Source organism: Lemur catta, chromosome 16, assembly GCF_020740605.2.
Source record: "Lemur catta isolate mLemCat1 chromosome 16, mLemCat1.pri, whole genome shotgun sequence".
Classification (NCBI taxonomy): Eukaryota; Metazoa; Chordata; class Mammalia; order Primates; family Lemuridae; genus Lemur; species Lemur catta.
This window is the reverse complement of record NC_059143.1, coordinates 54205101-54222971: the sequence shown is the minus strand read 5'-3', so window position 1 is coordinate 54222971 and position 17871 is coordinate 54205101. Positions and strand designations below refer to the sequence as shown.

Sequence of the window (17871 nt, the reverse complement as noted above, 5' to 3'; positions counted from 1 at the left end):
TGGAGTGCAGGCAGTGCTGTGAGTGATGGGGAGCAGCAGCGGTAAATGCAGATGAAGCTTCCCTCACTGGCCCTCCGTTCGCCTCCTGCTGTGTGGCCCCCCGGGTTTCTAAGTTTCCAGAAGACAATTTTTCCAAGGGGGGGAGGGCGGGGACTGGGGACAGAGCTTAGGCAATGATTAGCAGCCCGATTTCTAATAGTACCAGGCCACGGCCCGGAGGTCGGAGACCACAGTTTTGAGGCATCTAAACTTCCAATGAGGGAAGTACCTACTATTAGCCCCACTTTATACATGAGGAACCTACAGCTTAGAGAAGCACCTCATCCAGGGCCAGGGCTCCCGGCAGGGCAGAGTTCACACTCGGGCAGAGGCACAGCGCCAGCCTCACAACCACCAGCACGCCCTGTGTGCAGAACTCAAGAAGCAAAGGCCTAACATATTTTGATTAGTACAATCAACCTTCAGTTCCTCAAATCAGAGGAAGACAAGAAAAAGGCCACGAAGCTTTGCCTAAGCTCTGTCCCCAGTCCCCGCCCTCCCCCCCTTAGTAAAATTGTCTTCCGGAAACTTAGAAACCGGGGGGCCACACAGCAGGAGGTGAACGGAGGGCCAGTGAGGGAAGCTTCATCTGCATTTACCGCTGCTGCTCCCCATCACTCACAGCACTGCCTGAGCTCCAGCCACCCCCGCCCCACTTATTAAAATTAGACACTTATTTTTCCCTTCATGAGATTTCCTCTGTACATAAAAAGAATCACGACCTGATAACTATCATCAGATTTGCTTAGTCTCCAGAGTTTACAAAACCTCAACACACCAAATCTCTTTCGTTTAAATCAGACTAAAAGGTAATCTTTCATGAACAAGGATATTTAAGCATGAATAAGAATACAAGACAACTTTTAACTCAACTTCTGAGACCTGATCCTTTTTTTTTTTTGAGACAGGGTCTCACTCTCTTGCCGAGGTTAGAGTACCGTGGCATCAGCCTAGCTCACAGCAACCTCAAACTCCTGGGCTCAAGCAATCCTCCTGCCTCAGCCTCCCGAGTAGCTGGGACTGCAGGCATGTGCCACCATGCCCGGCTAATTTTATCTATGTATTTTTAGTTGCCAGATAATTTCTATTTTTTAGTAGAGATGGGGTCTCGCTCTTGCTCAGGCTGGTCTCGAACTCCTGACCTCAAGCGATCCTCCCGCCTCGGCCTCCCAGAGTGCTAGGATTACAGACGTGAGCCGCCGTGCCCGGCCCTTTTCTCTGAATGTTATTTAGACAGTTTTCCTTATTTCAGGAATAAAACAGTTTTATATCCATTTCTTCATGGTTCCTGATTTTTAAACTTTCTATAATTTTGAAAATATTTCTGTATACAAAATATAAAGGAAGAAAAAATATAAAATGCTATCATAAGGCACCTACCAACAATGCAGTTCTGTGTCCCTCACCTGTGTGAGTCTTCACGTGGCAGTCGAGCGTGGATTTGACTGTGAAACTCTTCCCACACTCGTCACATTTGTACGGCTTTTCTCCAGTGTGGATTCGAACGTGCCTATCCCAGAAACATTTGAGATTAGATGTTTTTCTTTTTCATTATATATACATTTACAAACAAGTTCGTGATTTGAAATTTATAAGTAACCATTTAAATAAAAATTGTTAGTATGTTCTGATTAAATTTGGCCAAATAAAAACTTAAAGCTTCATTCTATACAAAAAACATCACAAACAAATCCAAATAAGAATAAGAATAAACTAAGAATAAAAATATTTGAAAGACAAAAACAGGACCAAAGTGCTCTTACAAATCAGCAGGAAGATAACTAATATCAGGGTAGAAAAATGGGTAATATATAGTTTAGAGAAGAAATAGAAACAGCTAAAAGAGATGCGGGAAGGTGTTCAACCATACTTAGAATCAAAGAAGGGTACATTAGAATCACAGATATCGTTTCCCGGCATCCTGTTAGCAGGATGGTCTGAAAACATGTGCTCAGAGCCTCTGAGGGATATGAGCTTCCAACCCTCTGGTGGCCCTTTGCCAGACTCCACCAGCCTGGGCAATGAAGCCTCCTACAGAAAGTAGGACCTTGCCAGTCATTAAACACCGAAATTCAATGTTCGTCAGTATGGCTCTGGGGAAATAAGTTTGATATGTTCGTGCAATAGAACAGGTTCAGAACTACCTGCCCCCTGCAATGGAGAGTACCCGAGAGCCCACGCGTGTGCTCTGACACCTCTGGGCAGACCCGAGAGGAGCACCGGCCGCGCCTCACCTCACCAGGTCGCTGGGCTTCTTGAAGCTCTTGGGGCAGTAGGTGCAGCAGTTGGCATGCTTGGGCTCGTCCTGCAGCTCCGCCTGCTTGTCCCGCATCTCGCTGATGCGGTCCTTCTCTGCCGCCGACTGCACCAGGACCTTCTCAGACACCGTAGCGCTTTCTTGGGGCCGAATTTTGGCTAGTTGGGCCGTCTCTTCCTCTGTGAAAGTGATGACCTCAGGACGAGACTTCCTCGATGCGTTTCTGTCAGAATTTTCCTCCTCTTCCTCCATACATATGTCTAAACAAAACAAAGGAAAAGGCATTAAAATCCTAATAAAAAACTTAAGTTTTAACAAAACAAGTAAATTAAAACTAAAAAGGTATGCACGTAAAGTTAAAATGAGTAACTCAACTGAGCTATGTTTAAGGTGGTAGAGAGGCCGGGCGCGGTGGCTCATGCCTGCAATCCTAGCACTCTGGGAGGCCAAGGCGGGAGGATTGCTCCAGGTTAGGAGTTCGAGACCAGCCTGAGCAAGAGCGAAACCCCGTCTCTACTAAAAATAGAAAGAAATTACATGGACAACTAAAAATATATATAGAAATAATTAGCTGGGCACGGTGGCACATGCCTATAGTCCCAGCTACTCAGGAGGCTGAGGCAGGAGGATTGCTTGAGCCCAGGAGTCTGAGGTTGCTGTGAGCTAGGCTGACGCCACGGCACTCTAGCCCGGGCAACAGAGTGAGACTCTGTCTCAAAATAAATAAATAAATAAATAAATAAAACCATATAGTACTTTAAAAAAAAAAAATGGTAGAGAGTTGCTCCCACCCATTCTATTGAGAAATTGAGAAAGATCATGAATGAAAACACCCAGGTGAAGGACGTGTTGGGGAGCTGTCACCAACATTCAGAAGGTCCTATGAATAAAGATCTACTTCCACCCCTTACTGCCAACGAGCTGTGAGCTCTGAAATCGTCAGTGTCCGCACAAGCTACCAGTATTCACAAACACAGAGGCTCTTTCATTATCATAGACAAAAAAATGAATTATCATCAGATTAAAAAAATCAGAAGCCTGCAAATGGCAGACCAAATTGATAAATTAGCAAATAGCCCCCAATTAAAAAGACTTACTGTAAAGAAGAAAATAAAACTTAAAAAAACATACACAGCCAGTCCTCCACAACCGTGGGAGCCACACCTGTGGGTTCAACCAACCACACATTGAAAACATTAAAAAAAAAATGGTTGCATCTGTACTAAACATGCACAGACCTTTTCTTATTATTATTCTCTGAACAATAAAGCAACTGTTTCCACAGCATTTACGTTGTACTCGGTATCACAAGCAATCCAGAGATGATTTAAAGCATACAGGCAGATATGGGGACATTGCATGCAAATACTACGAGGCCACTGTACATCAGGGTCTTGAGCATCCATGGACTTAGGGTTTTGGTATCTGCAGGTCCTGGAATGAATCCCTCACAGACACCGAGAAACAATTATATACCTACATATTCTCTCAATGAAATGTAAGGATATATTACAATTGATTAAAAACAAGAATACACTGCTATTAAATCGTAACAGGGAACAAAAAAAACATTTGGCTGAGAGCAGGGAGGTCATTAGTGCACAAATGACTAAAAAAACCTTAAAACAGAAATATTAAATAGCAAAATGAACAGCTGAAGCCAAATTAGTGAATTAAAAAACCAAAGGGTAAATGGGAGGGCAGGAAGGAGGGCAGGAGAAAGAGGGAAGTAGAGGAAGAGGGTGGGTTGGGGGAGTCAGTCACGGAGGACGGATTCCCTAGGTTAACACCCATATGGTAGAAATCCCAGAAAAAACACAGTGAGCTTTAGCTCCCACATTGTTTCAGTAAAATCCAGACAGATTTGAGGGCAGGTTATAAATACTGGTCCCCACCAACACTCACAAAGAAATACAGAGATAACTGTGTTAAAATTTCTTAAGTAACCAAGAACATAATCAATCTAGTACAGACATGAGGGAAGAAAGGGCAGTGAACTTAAGCACAAAGAGCAGAAGACACAACAGGGTGGCACGTGTTTGGTCAAACAGGGTAATGTCACCATAAACGTCAGGGAATTAAATCCAATTACAAAGCTCTAGGTTTGCGTAAAATGACACAATTTAACAAGTGACTTTTCTCCTGTGGACAAGAGAGTTAGTAAAAATTTTTTTGTTTTTTTCCCCCCAGTGATCCAAAAGAAGAAAGCAAAATACATACAGGTGTATCTGAATACATATGTAGTAGCGAGGAAGCCTGAACAAAGCCCCCAGTCAATCCTAACAGCAGAGATTCAATGGCATTAGGAGCTTCATTAATGGATGGGAAGGAATATGTAATTAGGTGGAGGATAACGTGTCCAGGGTGACTAGTTAACACTCTCCAAACCACATGGGTCTAGAAATAATGCCTGGATAGCCTATATTCTTTAGTTCATTCGAAGGAAAAGAGTTATTATCTTTTTAAATTTTACTAATTCTTATGACACAATTTTAAAAATGAAATTAAAGATTTGCTAAGTACCATCAGATTGAAAAGTCTGAACCATTTCACTAAGCACAGCAGGTTAGAAACTTGGATATTCAGAATTCTCTACTGAGGAAATGAGGTGGGCTGAGGCTCTGGCCATGGATACAGTCAGAGTTTTTGTTACTTTAAGGTAGGTTAGGCAAATTGCAAAGACTTAGTCCTCAAAACATAAGAGAAAGCTACACTGCCATCATTTCAGCCTAACACATTAGGGACTTGAGAGGTCTTGCAGTGACCTTGAGGTCAGACGGGTACAGAGCAAGTACAGGCATCAGCCCCTGGGAAGAGAGCCACGGAGCCACCAGCAGTCGGGTCTTGAGGACAACACCCAGACGACAGCACCTCTATCTCCACACCGTCAGGGACACAAGACCCGTGAGACAAACACGGAGCACCAACTGTGCCAGGACAGGACAGCGCTGGCCGTGGCACAGGCAGAAGTGCAGCTCCACAGTGTGCACTCAGATCAGCGGGACTCATGGCTGTGAGAGCTAACGCTGGTTTTAAAAGCCCTGACACTGTGCTGGCATCCTGTGCCAAGAGGCAAAATGTGCACATTCTTAACACTGAAGTGTCACTTGTGGAATTTACTAAAAAGATGCCATCAGATAAATATAAAAAGCATAAGCACAAAGATAGTATTCTTAGAATTCCACTTGATATGGAACTTGGACAAATCAACTTGTCTAATGTTTACTTGGCTCATGTACAAAATGAGATTAATCTCTCAAACTATACAGTGTCTTGTCACTTAAATGAGATAATGTAATGGTAACAGGTTTTGCCAAGGGTTAAAGTACTCCAAAAATGTTACTACCATTTCAGTGAAAGACTGGATATTAGCTACATATCCATCAAAGTAATACAATAAAATTCCATGTAGTCATTTGAACTGATCTGTGTTTAATATATTAAATATGCCCATAATACATAAACTTCAGTAGAGGGAAAATTAAGCAGATTTTAACACTGTATATAGCATGATATCATATTTGTTAAAAAATTAAAATCCCTACCTACATGAATGCGGAAGCAGAGTCGGAAGAATACAGTGTTAGAGTGGATACTATTAATAATTCAGTGTGTGGTGATTAGCACCAGCAGACGTTTTCTTTTATCGTGCCTCTCTGAATTTTTCTCCCAAGAGCACATAAGGCTTCATAATAATTAGAAAATAAAATTAATTAATTTTTTTAAATTCAAGGTGCTTGCTACTGAGCTTAAGATGTACACAGCCAGGTTAAAATACTCAAAGTGACTTATAAATTAATGTATTACTAAATTAGCATCTGGTTAATAAGCCTTGAATCAACGAATGAGAAATACCTCCTCCTTCTGTCTCTCCAGTGGCCGACACAGCAGAGGGGACTGTCTGGTGTCTCTTCATGTGCTTTTTACAGTGAACCGTGGTGCGAAAGCCCTCCTCACAAAACGGACACTTGTAAGGCTTCATGCTCATGTGTGTGGCCATGTGCCGCGTGAGGCTGCCGTTGGTGGTGAAGGAGGCGTTGCAGACGCTGCAGGTGAACGCCTTGACCCCTGTGACGGCAGAAATGACAGAAAGCAGGGGTTGGGAAAACCGCATTTCATTACCTTAAAACCACAGCAGTCAAATGCAAACAAAGATATGTTCAGTAAGTCACAAATCTGAAGACAGTTTATTTGCTGTGGTCCAAGTTCTAGGAATTGAACAGTGTTAAGAACATGGAAACAGACACAAATCTCACTGCCTTCTCCACTGTAATCAACAGCCTCTGAGGAGTCACATTTCCCAAAACAATTCAAGTCCTTCCTGCCCTCAGTCTTTGACACTTAAACTGGCCACGTGTTTGTGGATTCTACCCCAAAAACGTTTTTTCAAATCTACCTTTCATCATTCCCACAGCCAATGACATAGATTAGGCCCTAAGGAATAGGATAAAGCCTATGCACAGCTTTATTTTCAAATAAAGTCCATACAGAAGACTCTCTCTCCTCTGGACCAAGGACACAGAAGTCAGTAAGTACCTAGGAAGGGGATTTTCTTCTTTTCCCTGTCTTTCCTCCCCCTGCACCTGCAGAAGTCATGCATTGCTTCTCTCTGCCTCTTTGGCAGGGCCGTCGAGGCAACACATAAACTGCTCTCAGACATTCTTCCCAACAGCCACTAAAACCATTTTCCAGTCACCGACCTATGGACTAGTCAGTAACACTTTTCCTTCTTTTATATGCCTGTTTCTAAGTGATATACATTCATTTTCAAATAAAGTCTTGTACAAAATACACACTGATATTAAACATATATATGTAATTAATATATCAAATATATTGAAGGCATTGACAGATAAAAGTAATACGTTAAAAATATATTTAACTTCAAGCCATATATCTGATAAAGGTCAGCAGCCAAATAGATTAAAAAACCTCTTACAACTCAATAATAATTAGACAATCTATTTTAAAAATGGGCATAGAATTAGAATGGACATTTCTCAATAAGCACATGCAAAGATGTTCAAGGTCACTGGCTACTGGAGAAACACAAATCAAAACCACCACGAGAGACTACGTCATGCCCATGCGGATGGTCATCAAAAAGACAAACAACCACAAAAAAGACAAGCAATTGTAACCTTTGGTGAGGGTGTGGAGTGTGCTAGTTGGTGTGTAAAATGGTGCAGCCACTTGGGAAAACAGTTTGGCAAACTCGGAAGTTTTAACTGAGGTATCACGTGCCCAAACAATTTCACTCCTAGGTACAGAAATGAAGACATGTCCACACAAAAACCTGTACACAACGTTCACAGAGGGACTGTGCATAGCCAGGAGATGGAAACAAACGTCCACCAGCTGAGGAGTGGACACACAGAATGTGGTGTGTATCCACTCCCTGCAGTGGAGTGTCAGGTACCAACACTGACACATGCTGCAGCGTGGGTGCAGTGTGCACGGCTGCGCTGAGGGAAGACCCAGGCACAACATGCCACGTCTCAGGTGAGTCCATCTATTAATACGTGAAATGTCCAGAACAGGCAAGTCTGTAAAGACAGAGTCAGACCAGCAGCTGTCTAGGGTTGCAGTGCTGGGGGGAAATGGGGAGTGACTACTAATGGGCACAGAATTTCTTTTGGGTGTGATAAAAATGTCCTGAAATTAGACAGTGATGATGGCTGCAGAACTCTGTGAACACACTAAAAACCACTGAACTGCATACTGTACATGGGTGAACTGAACGGAATGTGGATTATAGCTCAATAAGACTGTTTTATTAAAATTAGCAAAGAAAAAAGCCACAACAGACATAATGGCCAAGCGTAAGTCAAACAATGACCTGTGTGTGTCTTCTCATGGGACTTAAGGACCCCGGAGGAGACGAAGCCGCGCCCACAGAGCTTGCACTTGTAGGGCTTCTCTCCCGTGTGTGACCGCACGTGCTGCTTCAGGTGGCTGGACTTCTTGAAGCCTTTGCTGCAGTAGTCACACCTGCAAACCGAACATGCAGAGCTCAGGCCACAGTCATTCACAGCACAGTTACAAACATGACATCTGGGAATGGAAGAAAAGCTAGTAAGCTTCACCAACAAGGATTACACATTCAGGCTTAATTGTTACGGAATCTAGGCGTGCTCATGTCCTCTCTAACATTTAAAAAATTATAAAATACTAGCAATAGTAATTTCTTAGATCAAAATCTGCTCAGAATGTTTGTAGTCCTAAATGAATTTTTTATTTCAAAATTAGTAAATCCTATAATTCCCCAGCACACATAATATTTGATGAATTAGAAACTTTCTCTAAAGATAACAGGAAGAAAATTCGTTATGTGCTACTTTCTTTACTAGGTCACTAGACATGTGAAATCTTCCACTGCTCCAGAGTCAGCATCACTACTGAGTCTATGTGCTGATTCACACACTCCTTTGGTTTATAAAATACAAAACAGACTGTACTACAGTTATTCTGAACAACATATAAATATGCAGTATTATTTCCCCCACGATCGTTACTGAATAGATGAAAATTACTTTAAGGATTAAAATAATGATACATTTCAAAATTCCTACTCGTGTGCTAGTAAAAGCTTATTTCATCAGGACGCTGGGAAGTTAGTGAAGTCCCTGCACTCCGACCTCCAGTCCAGACTGGGTGCCCACATGGACGCGACCGATGCTCCGCTAAAGGCTAAACTGAACTGATGACTGAGAAGTGCACATACATACTGAAAGGTCACTCTCATGGACACATTTGGTTTGGTGAAGCTCTCTATTAAAAATAGAAAGCAAGCAAACAATATTCACCACAGATTTTAAAAAGATAAGTCTGCAAATGAAATAGGGATTGATTCTGGTCTACATGTCTGTGGCAGGAAATCTGTTTGCAGAATTGAGTACCATTAAACCACTCCAATCTACAAGAAAAGGTTCTCTACTAAGGAAAGTAAGCTTTTCAAAACAGTCACATCTATTCATTAAAACCAACCACCATCACCAAAACAACACTGGCTATGATGTAGAGAGAAACAGCTCACCCTTCAGAGAACCGTCTGACCAGCAGGCCCTGAGCCGCCTGGGCCCTGCTAACCCTGGCCTCCCCGCCCGCGTCTGCCCACCTCGAGAACGGAGCTCTGTGCACACAAGATGGACCCTTCTCTGCCTGCGCCAAGCTGTCCACTCTCTGTGCCTAGAGCACACCTGCCTGCTCTGCCAACCACAGTTACTCTTCCAGTTATTCTGATAACAGCCCAGTTCACCGCAGCTGACACTACACCAACATCGTATAGGGCACCCTTGTTTCAGGCAGTGGTGCGCAGCGTCCCAGCTGACCCCCATCCCAACCCTGGGAGGCGTCTTCCTCAACTGGGACTGGCCGGAAAGGACTGGGAAACATGCTGAGTTCCCAGGGACAGTATCCACAGAACAGCTTGTCTGAAGCCAGCCGGCCCAGCACACACATCTCTGCGGAGCTGCGCTGTTCTCTACTTTGTTGTATAATAATACTTAATGGGGAAAACTATAGGCCACAGAGCCCCTGTTTCTTAATGTGTTGGAGCAGAATCTCTCATCTCTTAGCGAATCCGAAGAAAGCTACGTATCCTCTCCTCAAAGAGACATACATGCACGTAAGCATTTCCCTCTGAGTTCTCCCCCGTCTCCACGTCCAAGGCTGGCTCTTCCTCTCTCTCTGTGCCCAGCTCTGAGTGGAGGGACCGGGGCACAATCTTCGAGCCACTTTCTTTCTTGGACATGCACCTCCTCAGCATTACATACCGTCCATGCTGATAACTCCTACATGGGCACTGCCAGCCTGAACCGCTCCCCTAATTCCAATCTGGTGGAAAGAACTGCCTAGGTGCCATTTCTTCTCAAACATCAACCCTCCTGACTCCAAACCAAACCTTGGTCTTCACACCAAAACCTGCTCCTCTGAGGGTCCCCCCTTTCCAGACAATAGTAGTTTCATCCTTACAGTTGTTGAGATCAAATCCTAGTAGCCATCCTTAGCTCTTTTATTTCTCTCACATCTTGACCTACAATAAATCCTGTAGGTTCTACCTTCTATCCAGGTTTTATGGAATAAAATACATCCAGAATTTATGATCATTTCTTTCAACAGCAATGACGACTCTTCAATCAGCTAACATGTGGCACCCAGCACCCCCTTCCTGCTGCATCCTTCCCCACGGCACGTAGCCACGTTCCATCTACTGCAGTTTACCTGTCATTCTGCTGATTAACTCTTCTGATAGAATGTTAACTCCACAAGAGCTGACTTTGTTTCTGTTTTGCTCACTAATACAACCCTAGTGCTCAGCACATATCAGGTCTTTAATAAATGTCAAATAGTTAAATAAATGGATGAATGATACGTGGCTAAAAGTCCAGTAATGCCTGAGCAGATGCCATGAAGGAATCACATGAGAATATTAAATTAATCGCACACAAAAATAACAATGGCAAAATCCCAAACTAGACATTGGCAAACAAATACATGCTGAATAAATAAAAGTATGAATAGAGTATCAGGAGAGTCACAGAAGTCCTGAAGTTCACCTGTGTGCATCCCTGCAGAATATGCGGACCCCAAATTAATAATACTATTCTCATATATTTTTGAAATTGCAAACTCATGAAGATCTCAGGATAGTACCCTTCTGAAGGTGAAGAATCTAATGCATAAGAATGCTGGTTCAAGTACCTAAGATCTAAACAAATCCTATGTAAATGAAACAAAGGAGCCACTTAGCCTCTCAAAAGTTATGTGCTAATAATAAGAGCAAAACCTATGCATTTTCAAAAATCTTAATTAAGATCATTCCTTTGAGGTATGGTGGCTCATCGGTTTTTGAGAGTGATTATAAGGTAATGAGACATAGTTTTTGTTAAATGGCTCTGGGAAAAAAAGCATTTTAAGCAAATGATAAAATTATTAAAATATTATAAAGCCAAGACTATCTCTGTAAAAAACAATAACCATTTTAATTTTTATTACATATATATTTATCTTTAATGTCATAAAAATAGAGTCCAGGTGCAGTGGTTCACGCCTGTAATCCCACCACTTTGGGAGGCCAAGGTGAGAGGATCACTTGAGGCCAGGAGTTTGAGACCAGCCTGGGCAATACAGTAAGATCCTGACTCTACAAATAATTTAAAAATTAGTCAGTTGTGGTGGTTTATGCCTTTAGTCCCAACTACTTGGGAGAGTGAAGTGGGAAAAATCACTTGAGCCCAGGAGTTCAAGGTTACATTGAGCTGTCATTGTGCCACTGCACTCCAGCCTCGGCGGCACAGCAAGACCCTATCTCTAAAAATAAAAATAAACTCATAATAATTTGAATGCAAGCTGCTGAGTAGACGAATGCATCTAAGTAGCTGTCTTTATAACCATGCTGTGCCCTGGCACACATGTTGTAAAGCATATAAGGAGTCTCAGACAAAAAGGCACAATATAAATTTAAGTTATTTCTGAAAACGTGATAATAGTGACTTAAAGCAGGGACAGAATGCCAGAGCAGAGTAACGTAAATGCGCAGGTTGGAGAGGACTGTCACATCCAAATTTCTGGCCCTGTCACTTATTGGCAGTAGAAATTTTAGCAGGTTAATTAACCTCTTTGTCTCAGATCCTTTATTTATAAAATGTGGATGGGAATGGACACGATTTCACAGAGCTGTGAGAGAATGAAATCGCAAAGCCGTCGAACAATACAGGCGCGGTCAGCACTGTGCTGCTGGGAGCGGTGACGAGCTGAGCTGGGCTGTGGGGAAAACCACCTGTACGAGCGCCTGCTTTGATCCTCGCTGTCCTCCAGGGTCTGGGGACGCTGCGTCTGCAGGTCAAGTTCCTCTCGGGATGACTCTTGAATCAAACGAGTTGTCTAAAATTTAAGAGAAGTATAAAGCAAGCTGCTTGAGTATCTATGAATAAATATAACACATTCGACAACTAAGAACCAAGGATAAGAACATCCATAAAATGCAGATTTAAAAGGGAGAAACACCAAGAAGTCTACTGCAATCATTTGAGCCAGAGCAATAATCAAACTCATTTACACAGATTTCATTAATACTGATTTATTTTCTATTAACTTACTTTAATACAAAGTTTAATCAACCATGAAAATGATTCTTGGATATATATTCTTATACATCGTAATCAGAGATTACTCTTTCACCTACTCTAGTCTTATGACAGTGAATAAAAATCCTACTTTCAGAAAATATTAAGTCTCTTCTTGTCACGAAAAACACTGGGGAGAAGGAGAGTATGTTCTCCACCTCGAGGAAGGGCATCCTGCATGCACCGAGCAGCCGCACTAACCCCAGCCCTTCCTGACACGGGCACCACGGCCCAGGCTGGCACAGCAGGGACCCCTCCAACATACACCCACGCTCACACTAGGTGGAGGGTGAGCTGATGTTTAGAAGCCAGGGACAGTCGCAGGACAATGTCAATGGTGGAGTACCTACCTCTGTGCAGCACGTGCGTGTTTCTGTAAGCGAGGGCCTATTTCTCACTTGTTTGCCTGACTTCCACCACCCATCAGACAACGCCCACTCCGCCACAACAGCTGCATGAGTGTGTGTGGTTTCATTCAGAGAGCCCTGGAGTAAAGGGCAAGCTGCTTACGGAACCACCCAGACGCAGCATCTGCTGTCAGTTACACCATTTCTAGCTATAGAGAAATGCTCGAAGGTTTTCACTCCAGGGTCCAGGCCTACCACTGGGCAAAGCTAACAGCAGTGGATTTTCAAGAGAGATAACAGTCGATTGGTCAATCATTTTCATCACTATAAAAAATTTTCCAAAAGCAGAAAAAACAAAAAACACTTCCATGTCTCCAACTTGAGTAAGAAACTTTTTAAAGACGCATTTGAATATTTATTTTTAGTATGTTGACATTCAATATATTTTCCTCCTAACATATTTAAGATTCCACAAATAAAAATAAAATAGCATCTGCTAAATAGTGATGAGTATGTATCCCTCTGTCAATACTCACCACGTTGATCGTATCAGAGGTAGGGACCGGCAGTAGGTTTGGCTGGTGGAAACTCGTGGAGAGGGCCTGAGACTCAAGTGTGCTGGAATCTTGCAGCTGTTGAACAGGTGGAAACTGCGTCTGTTGATTGTACGTATCAGTCACTGTAAAATCTGAAATAAATTAGAAAAAGGAGTTCTACAAAGAATATTAGAGTTATACAAAAAAGTTTAAGAAAAAAAAAAAGGTTGGGTTTGTAAGTAAAAAATGTCTAAAGGGGCCGGGCACGGTGGCTCACACCTGTAATTGTAGCACTATCGGAAGCCGAGATGGGTAGATTGCTCAAGGTCAGGAGTTCGAGACCAGCCTGAGCAAGAGCGAGACCTTGTCTCTACTAAAAATAGAAAGAAATTATATGGACAACCAAAAATATATATAAAAAAAAATTAACCAGGCATGGTGGCACATGCCTGTAGTCCCAGCTACTCGGGAGGCTGAGGCAGGAGGATCACTTGAGCCCAGGAGTTTGAGGTTGCTGTGAGCTAAGGTGACGCCATGGCACTCTAGCCTGGGCGACAGAGTGAGTGTCTCAAAAAAAAAAAAAAAAAAAATGTCTACAGATGCATTTCTGCTTTCTGAGTTAGAAGAGGCATAGTTTTTATCGGCAGGCTCTGAAATCATTTGCTCGCAGGCAGGAGGCTGCACTCAGCACATGTGGCCACCGCGCAGGCTGTACAGACCAGCCTACGCTTCCAGTCACCACGAAGTCCCAATTTCTACTCAAGCACCTTTTCTTCACTGGAAACTGTGTTGAATGGTAATGAAAGATCTGAGCAGACCACAAAATAGTATGTATCAATTTTAAAAAATTCTACAATACATGCCAAAAGTTATTTGGTTTGAAACCATAAATTTTAGAAGGGCCTTAAGAGAAAACACCTAAGGCTGTTGTAAAACTAAACCCAACCCAGGTACAGCTCACTTGCAAATTTCACTGAAAACCCACCACTGACCTTGGGACAGCCCTGCTGGTTCGAAGGGCTGCTGGGGAGTCTGTTCTTCAAACTGATCCACGTGCCCCCGCAGAGGGTCCTGCGCAGCCACAAACCCATCTAGTGGGAAGAATGCAAACCAGGGACTCACACATTTGGAAGTCACTTCACACCTACCAACTGCCCAAAAGGACACGCTGGTGAGATTTCAAAAATCAGCCTCCTTATTTTGGAAAGACAATAGGAAGGAGATATATACATACATATAAAATTATAATATTATATATCAATTATAATTCAATACAATTATAATTTTATTATAATTTATAGTTTATAATCATATAATTAAATTATAATAAAATTATAATTGTGTTGAACTATAATTATATTAGAATTATAATATGGCTAAAGCATTATCTTTGTGTTTTCAAAATATCATAACTTAAAGTCTTTACAGTTTGTCCTCAAGCTTAGACATTGTCTCATAAAGTCATATTCCACAGTGCAATCATATTCAATAACCATTTAGAACCTTTTTGGTGTGTGTTGTTCCAGGCTTCATAGGACATAAAAAATACACAATCCTGCCCATAAACTAAAAAATTGGGGGGACATCCATAAACAAAACAGCAAACTGGTCAACAGACTGTGTGGACAGGCCTGTCCAAGAAGCCTGTGCCAGGCTGCGGTCAGGCCAGCGCTCGTTCCGTCCGACGTCACTGACCAAGGAAGCCACGTGCGCTTTGTGTTCTGGCCCAGGAGCCTGGTCCCACTGCAGACCCTTAACGAACACGCTGACCTGCATTAGGCTGTGATTCTCCACTCAGAGTGTGACAGAACACTAATGACCATACAGATGGACACATGAAAGGAAAGATGTTCACAATGCATTAAGGAATAAAAGTAGGTTATAAAAAAGTCTGCACAGAAAGACCCTATTTCTGTAATCCTACATGCGTATGAAACATTCATGCACACACACACACACCCGTACACATTTATACGGGGAAAAAAACTGAAGCACTTACACCAAAACATGGACAGTAGCTTTTGCCGATGTAAATCAAAGTGGATTTAGTAGATTTTAATCAAAATGTTTTAAAGACTCAAATCTAAGACCCAAAACAATAAAACTAAACAATAAAACTACAAGAAAACATAGGGAAAATACTTTAGGACAGTGGTCTTAGCAAAGATTTTATGAATAAGACCTCAAAAGCACAGGCAACAAAAGCAAAAACAAACAAATGGTATTATATCAAACTTAAAGGCTTCTACACAGCAAAGGAAACAATAAACAGAGTGAAAAGACAACTTACAGAATTGGAGGAAATATCTGCAAACTACTCATCTATCAAGGGATTGATATCCAGAATATACAAGGAACTCAAATATCTCAATAGCAGAAAAAAAGGCAACCCTTTTAAAATATGGGTAAGAAATATAGGCAAATGATCTGAACAGACATTTTGCAAAAGACAACACATAAATGGCCAAGAAACATATGAAAAAAATGTTCAAAATCACTAATCATCAGGGAAATGTAAGTCAAAACTACAGTGAGGTATCATCTCACCCCAGAATAGCCATTATCAAAAAGACAAAAAAACAACAAATGCTGGCAAGGATGCGGAGAAAAGGGAACTCTGACCCACATTTGGTGGGAATGCAAACTAGTACAGCCACTAAGCAGAACAGTATGGAGATTCTTCAAAGAACTACAAACAGAACTACCATAGGACCCAGCAACCCCACTACTGGGCATGTATTTAAAGGAAAGGAAATCAGTATACCAAAGAGATATCCGCACCCCCATGTTTACTGCAGCCCATAGAAAAGAATGAAATCATGTTGTTCTCGGCAACATGGATGGAACTGAAGGACATCATGTTAAGTGAAATAAGCCAGGAACAGAAAGGAAAACACCCCATGTTCTCATTCATACATGGAAGCTAAAAATGAAATTGATCTCATGGCAGTACAAGGTAGAACAGAGGATTCAGAGGCTGGGAAGAGCAGAGGGAAGGGGGGATAGGGAGAGATTTATCAAAAGATACAAAACCACAGCTAGATAGATGGGAGGAACCAGCAGTACTGTTCTATACCACTGTAGCATGACTACAGTTAACGATAATATATAGTTCCAAACAGCTAGAAGGATATTGAATGTTCTTAGCACAAAGACATGGTAAATGTTTGAGATGATGGATATGCTAATTACCCTGATCTGATCACTAAACATCGTATGTATCGAAACATCACTAGGTACCCCATGAATATGTACAATTATTATTTGTCAATTAAAACAATTTTTAATTACACAAAAGAGTACATGGGATGATATAAAATATTCAATATCTCACACACGCACACACGCATACTGCACAGCACAATGTAGGAGCACATACTACGCAGTCACATACTGAGACGTGGAAAGTCAGGACGAGAGAGAGCAATACGACTGCCGTGAGGTGAAGGGCTGCCAAACTCTGTGGGATCCTCCTCAAAGTCCAGCATCCTGAAACATTCACCTTCGTCTGGGTCCAGAGGCTGGTCTGTCAGCTGCTGACCAAGCCCTGCCTCCTCCGTGCCTACCACGTGCTGCGGCTCCAGGTCCAGCATGGCCTCGGGGTTGGCTGCGACCACCTCTGCGGGCTGGGGCAGCCCCCCGCTCTCAATCTCCACCTGCATCTGAGTGGAGACCTGCACGCTCTGCTGGTCCACGGTGCTCTCGTCTATCGAGGCCGCGTCCTGATGCTGCTGGAGCTGCTGGGCAAGTTCGTATCTTCAGGAAAATCAACAGCAATTCGTAAGATTAGATGCTATTGACAGTTACTTACATGGGATACTACTGTGAAAGTTTTAATTTACTAAACAACATTTTCTATTCTTAAATTATTTCATTTTGAAGACATGATGGCAATCCAGGTAAAAATGAAACACTATGAATAACGAAAGAAAACTCCTGCTGTCCTAGCTCAAGTGCTTTCACAGGCTACTGCACACAAAGACAACTTGAGGGTGGAGGACAACACAAATCAGAATTTTTTAAAGTTCTAAAACATTAAAAAGATGCCACATGTTTAAAAATGACACTCTCCCAATTCAAATTCTGTGATGAGTTCAAGTATTCAGAAACAGAATTGCACTAAGTGAGGCAGTGGCTTCAAAGAGTGGCCTGAATATCATAACTGAGCGTGGGGCACAGAGAGGGTGGGTGACGCCTGGCACTGCCACCCTCCCCGGAGATGCGTCTCACATGGTAACTGGTGGAGGCCTGTTTTCTGTTTGCTTGTTTGCTTTTTCCATGGAATTTTACTACAGTAACCTTTTATACCTCTCTTTGATGTAAGTGTACATGGTATTAGGGGCATTCCCAACACTTCAAACCAAGGGATGCACACTGGGTCTACCCTCTCCTTGCAGGCAGATTCGAAGTGCACACAGTCTATAAGAGCAAAGCACCCCAGCTCTGCAATGGGACAGGCAGATCAGTCTTTTGATTGTCACCTAAAAGTCTGACGTTAACCCCCTGCATATGTCCCTCAGTGTAACCCACAACAAACAACGCCCAACAATACTCCACTTAATAAA

At 42.4% G+C, this 17871-nt stretch overlaps 1 protein-coding gene across 3 annotated transcripts in view; it reads right to left on the bottom strand.

Annotated features, from left to right (window-relative positions):
• ZNF236 (zinc finger protein 236) overlaps positions 1-17871 on the bottom strand; it is a 118034-nt gene that overhangs the window by 27817 nt on the left and 72346 nt on the right. For all 3 annotated transcript variants that reach the window (XM_045527678.1, XM_045527679.1, XM_045527677.1), the window contains 8 exons: positions 16809-17062; positions 14299-14397; positions 13307-13458; positions 12078-12181; positions 8136-8287; positions 6152-6364; positions 2274-2556; positions 1446-1549 (listed from right to left, as the gene is read on the bottom strand). In XM_045527678.1, coding sequence (XP_045383634.1) covers positions 1446-1549; positions 2274-2556; positions 6152-6364; positions 8136-8287; positions 12078-12181; positions 13307-13458; positions 14299-14397; positions 16809-17062 — 1361 coding nt within the window. The remainder of the gene's footprint in view (positions 1-1445; positions 1550-2273; positions 2557-6151; positions 6365-8135; positions 8288-12077; positions 12182-13306; positions 13459-14298; positions 14398-16808; positions 17063-17871) is intronic.